At 30.5% G+C, this 4,872-nt stretch overlaps 1 protein-coding gene across 1 annotated transcript; it reads right to left on the bottom strand.

Annotated features, from left to right (window-relative positions):
- Nucleotides 1–379: 379 nt before the first annotated feature.
- Nucleotides 380–3,699, bottom strand: LOC131850169 (uncharacterized). The gene is made up of 7 exons (XM_059200342.1): nt 3,436–3,699; nt 2,884–3,031; nt 2,430–2,486; nt 2,130–2,217; nt 1,865–1,987; nt 1,204–1,359; nt 380–532 (listed from the first exon to the last, which is right to left on the bottom strand). Exons 1-7 carry the CDS (start codon nt 3,689–3,691, stop codon nt 380–382), a joined length of 981 nt encoding a protein of 326 aa, XP_059056325.1. The 5' UTR covers nt 3,692–3,699.
- Nucleotides 3,700–4,872: the final 1,173 nt, after the last annotated feature.

The following is a 4,872-nucleotide window of genomic DNA, read 5'->3' as shown; positions in this document are numbered from 1 at the left end:
AGATCGCTTTTTAGCGATGAACTCTTTCATTATAGTTCTCTAGAACATATGGGTAATATCACATTTGTGTTTGTTGGTTTGCCATTACAATTACATAAACAAACTGGACTGTCGATGTCGTGATGACGCAACACTCAACATCCTTACATTTTTCTGTTTATTTGAGTCTAACGTGGCAGGGAGCGCGCCTACCGCTACCTGTCAGATTAATTTTTAGTTTAACATTGGATTTTCTTTCATTCAGAAATATAGACTGGTAAAAATTTTGTATAATTTTTCAGTTTACCATATTTTAACTCACTCACTAAAAATCATCAACATACTAATACATGTAATAAAATTATTTAATAAAAATAAAATACAACAAAATTAAAATGCATCATGAACTATCAAAAAGACCTGCCAGTTGTAACATTTTTAGGAACAGGTCAACTATAGACGTATACAACAAGAAAGCACCCAGAGCGTAGTCATCTTCACTGAGTTCCACTGCCCTACCCCCCAATATGGTTTGCAGTTCCATAACAAGTATCTAAAAATATAAATAAACTTAATAACTGGATGAGAAGGGCTGAAGATCGTGTCCAGTGCCGTGCCTTGGGAGAGGCCCATGTTCAGCAGTGGACTGCAGTGAGTAGTGATGATGATGATAAATTTTTAAACAGAATGTGTATGTACAAGTAAGTCTATTATATACACTTAAAATAAATCTAATAGTTCTGAATATAGTTCGTACCAAAAAGATCAATCTGCCTACACTTTTTTTTAAATGCGATTGTACAAAATTATAATAATACAAATATTTTAGAATGTATAGAGACCATAAACATATGCTGTTAAATTACAAAAACAACTACTCTATATTAATAAAGGCAAAAATATTAAAGCCTATATAATATATAAAGCAAATAATAAATAAGCAAAAAAAATATGAAAAGTCTATATAATATATTAAATAAATATTTATAATAATATAAAAGCTCTCTATTATTATAAATATTTTTTAACTAGAACAATTTACATAACACTATCTAATACCAAGCTAAACAGAACTTGTGTTGCATATTATAATTAACATATACTGTAAATACATATATAAGATATATAGTAAAAAGATTTCATACTCATGAATACAAATGTACATACATATATATTCGCGACCATCGAGGCCGTCAAAAGATAGTAAGAGATATTTTTACGTACAATAACATTTAGTACTGTGCCAACAAGGAGTATGACAATATGGAGCGGCTTGTAATACGTGTCACTGACTAGCCACGTAATCGATACAATCATGATTACAGCGCTTACTGCCGCTCCTATTACCACCACGTACAAGAGCCATTTGGTAAAGTCAAACTGAAAGCATAGATACATTTATTTGTAATAATACCCTTGGACAATTCATACAGCGCTATTTAGTCCCAAAGTGATAATAACAATAATCTTTGGACAATTCACAAAGCGCCATTTCGACCCAAGTTAAGCTAGCAAAAATCTTGTGTTATGGGTACCAGACAACTGATATAAAATATCTAAATATTTTTCATATCTAAATTTAAATACATAGATATTTTTTTCATAAATACACACATACATACCCTGACCGATATAAACAATCGTACTCACAAATGCAAATATTTGCACTGTGCGAGGAACCCGCGACCGTTGGAAGTAAGGCGGTATACTAAACCACCACCGAAGACGTCGAACTTGTAACCGAGCTTGTATAATGGAAGTGTCCACTACTCAAGTATTATATATATGTGAAGCAAGTCTTTGATAACAGAATCTTTATAATTTAAATTGTCGAATTTCGATCACTGGACGACCACTAATATTAATTAAGTAGTGAAATACTTACACTGCTACAAGCCAACATAATGCATACAATAACGGTGCATACTGTCGCCAAAACAGCATACAAGACCAAACGTGTGTCGTATTTTACTGTGAAATATGACGAAATTACACTCATGGCGGCTACCTAAGAAAAAGGTTTAACAAACATTAAAAAAGTCGCAGCTAGTATTTATTACAAACTAAACTAAAAAGTAACAAACCATACAAACAAAGACACTTTTACATTTATAATATTAGTATATGTATATTAAAAATCACAAATTTACCGCAATGCAGAGACACACGATGTTGCATGGCATCACTCTCGCACACGTAGAACATACCATCGCGTAATTCACTGCTAACATTGTTATACTGCAATTAAAAATATATAACAAAAAAATCTAAATACCTATCACTAGTGTTAATATTTTTTGTTGAAAATATTTCTTTGATTCTGTAAAATTGCCTTATACTCGTTCCTCCTTCAAGATCGATTTTATTTTACTTCCCTATACTAACTTTAACAATTAATAAAGAAATTTCTATTAATAACTACTATTATTAACAACAAAAAATAAACTCACAGTGCTGGTATGAGAACAATAATTCCCATAGATTTGAAAAAGTTTCTCATGTCTTCCCTGAAATTAGAAATTACTTAATCATTACCTTTATATTAGCCTTATTATATATATATAGATCCTATAAGGTGTACTGCCTTATTCACCTTTCCAACAACTAGTTTGGGGCTGAAGTGAATGAAACTGAAGTACCCATCATTTTATTTCGTGACATACATTTAGGTACATCACAGGTGATCTTAAGATTGTAATCTGTAAGACAGATGTTCAAATACAGACAACTTGTTACGAGCGGCTATCTTAGTATTGTATATTAGTATAATTAAGTGAACAATTAGACGAAAGCAGCGACTATACTGAGAATAATACTATAAAAAATGATGACGAAAAGTCAAGATTTCAATATTTATTAATCATAAAATGTATCGAATTCTGTTTAAAATTCATCATTACTTACGATGATAAAACAAAAAAATTAAACCCAACTGTACACAGCAACATAACTAGAACTATAAGAAATACTAATTTCACAAATGAATTTCTTGATTCTGGATCATAATCCAACGGAGTACCCATACTTGGTGCCATATTGTCTCGACCCAAACCTGAAAATTGATAATAGATCATCATCGTCCACCCACTGCAGTCCACTGCTGGACAAAGACCTCTCTTAAGGCTGGGCAAGAACTTAAGCCCATCTCTTCCAGTTGTTACCCGCAACCTTACGTATGTTGTCCCTCCACCTAACTGCGGGGCATTATAATAGTCAAATATGTATGTATAGTATGTATTTATAAAAATATTATTTAAGTATTTATATCAGTTGTTGACACATAATACAAGCTCTGCATAGGTTCAGACTAGATGGCGCTGCGTGTATTGTCCGGGGTTATTGTACAGTAACCCATGTATTCAGATAGAAATATGCAGATCTTTTTTTTTCTATTTATCTGTTACAAACCAGGTAATTTTATAGTAAAGCGTTGTAAATATTTAAATTTGAACGTACCTACGAATTGTACCCAAACTGTGGGAGAATAGGGTGAATTAGAAACATCACAATGTCGTTGCCTCTTAGTTCCTGTTCTAACTTTATCTTCAACAACATCTTTATTATTATTTTCTACGTTTATTTCAAAATCTTCATCATCACTTGTTTTAGGATATCTTACTATTTCCAGATTATTCGATTCAACATCAATTTTAATTTCACCTTCTATATCTTTACTACTTTTATTCTTTTCTTTATAACTTTGGTCAGTCATATTAATTAGATTTCAATATCTCCTTATCGTAGTCATCTCTAAATGTTTTATATAATTCTTGGTACAATTAGTTTGAATGTTAATATATTAACAAAAACCGCTACAGTTAATTGTATCAGTCAGCAATTTATAATAATCTCATAATTGGACGTTTTCTTCGTAAGTTCAAGTAATCTGAATGTTTTTACATATGCAATAATCTGCCAATATAAAGTAGAATCAATTTGATTCTATACAATACTATTTTGGTTATAAAAAAATTGATGACATAAATATCCTCATTGACATTGACAGATCTTTGGTATTATTTATAAAATTATCTAAAACTCGTGTAGCTGCAAAAAGTTCTTTAACTCCTTTATTACCTCTTTACTTAAGTCTTATTTATTTTAAAGCAGAAGAATTCACAACTCTGTTATGCGTCACTTTTTATTCCAATAATTTGAATAATCCTAAGAAATATGTTAATCATCTATGTGTATACCATAAGTGCTCCTAAGGGATGCTCTTCGTCGCTTAGTTCAAAAGCTTTACCCCCTAATAGTCCTAGTATTATTTGTAGTTGTACAGTTTGTACCTGGAAATATTAAAATAACTTTAAAAGATTGCATTCATAATAACTTTCTTGAAAAATAACCGACTCCAAAAACCCCAAAAATGGAACCAGTCTCAAACTCTTTTAACTGAAGACTCTTTGAACTAAACTATTTTTTTTTCTAATCTAATTATAAATGAGAACAACCTCCTCCCTTTTTGGAGTAGGGTAAAAAGGCTTGTCATATGTTGTCTTAACTTTCAAGGGTCTACTACTTAATACTTTCATAATCACTTTTTTGATAGTCAGAAATATAAACTGAAATTAATTAGTGAATCCAATTTGACTCTGACTAAGTTAGCAATTATTAATATTCTCGTATTGAGCCATCTTCGTTGACAGGAAACTGTCAAACAACAGTTCAGAACTTGTATAATAAAACTTGTCTATTAGATGAACTAAGACAAAAGTCTTTGGTTTAAGACAAAATTATTATTTTTCTGTTCAATGTATCAATCAAATGAGATAATATTTATATTTCCAATCATAAAGTATTTAACATTTAAAAAAATATCGACTATTTTGGAAAAAAAGAGTCGAATAAATCTTTCTTTAAATGTATAGTATATGTATAAATAGTAGTATA

This window comes from Achroia grisella, unplaced genomic scaffold (assembly GCF_030625045.1).
Source record: "Achroia grisella isolate CSIRO2021 unplaced genomic scaffold, CSIRO_AGI_Agris_v1 utg702, whole genome shotgun sequence".
Lineage (NCBI taxonomy): Eukaryota > Metazoa > Arthropoda > Insecta > Lepidoptera > Pyralidae > Achroia > Achroia grisella.
Note: the sequence above shows the minus strand (reverse complement) of the source record. Positions and strands in the feature narration are given on the sequence as shown.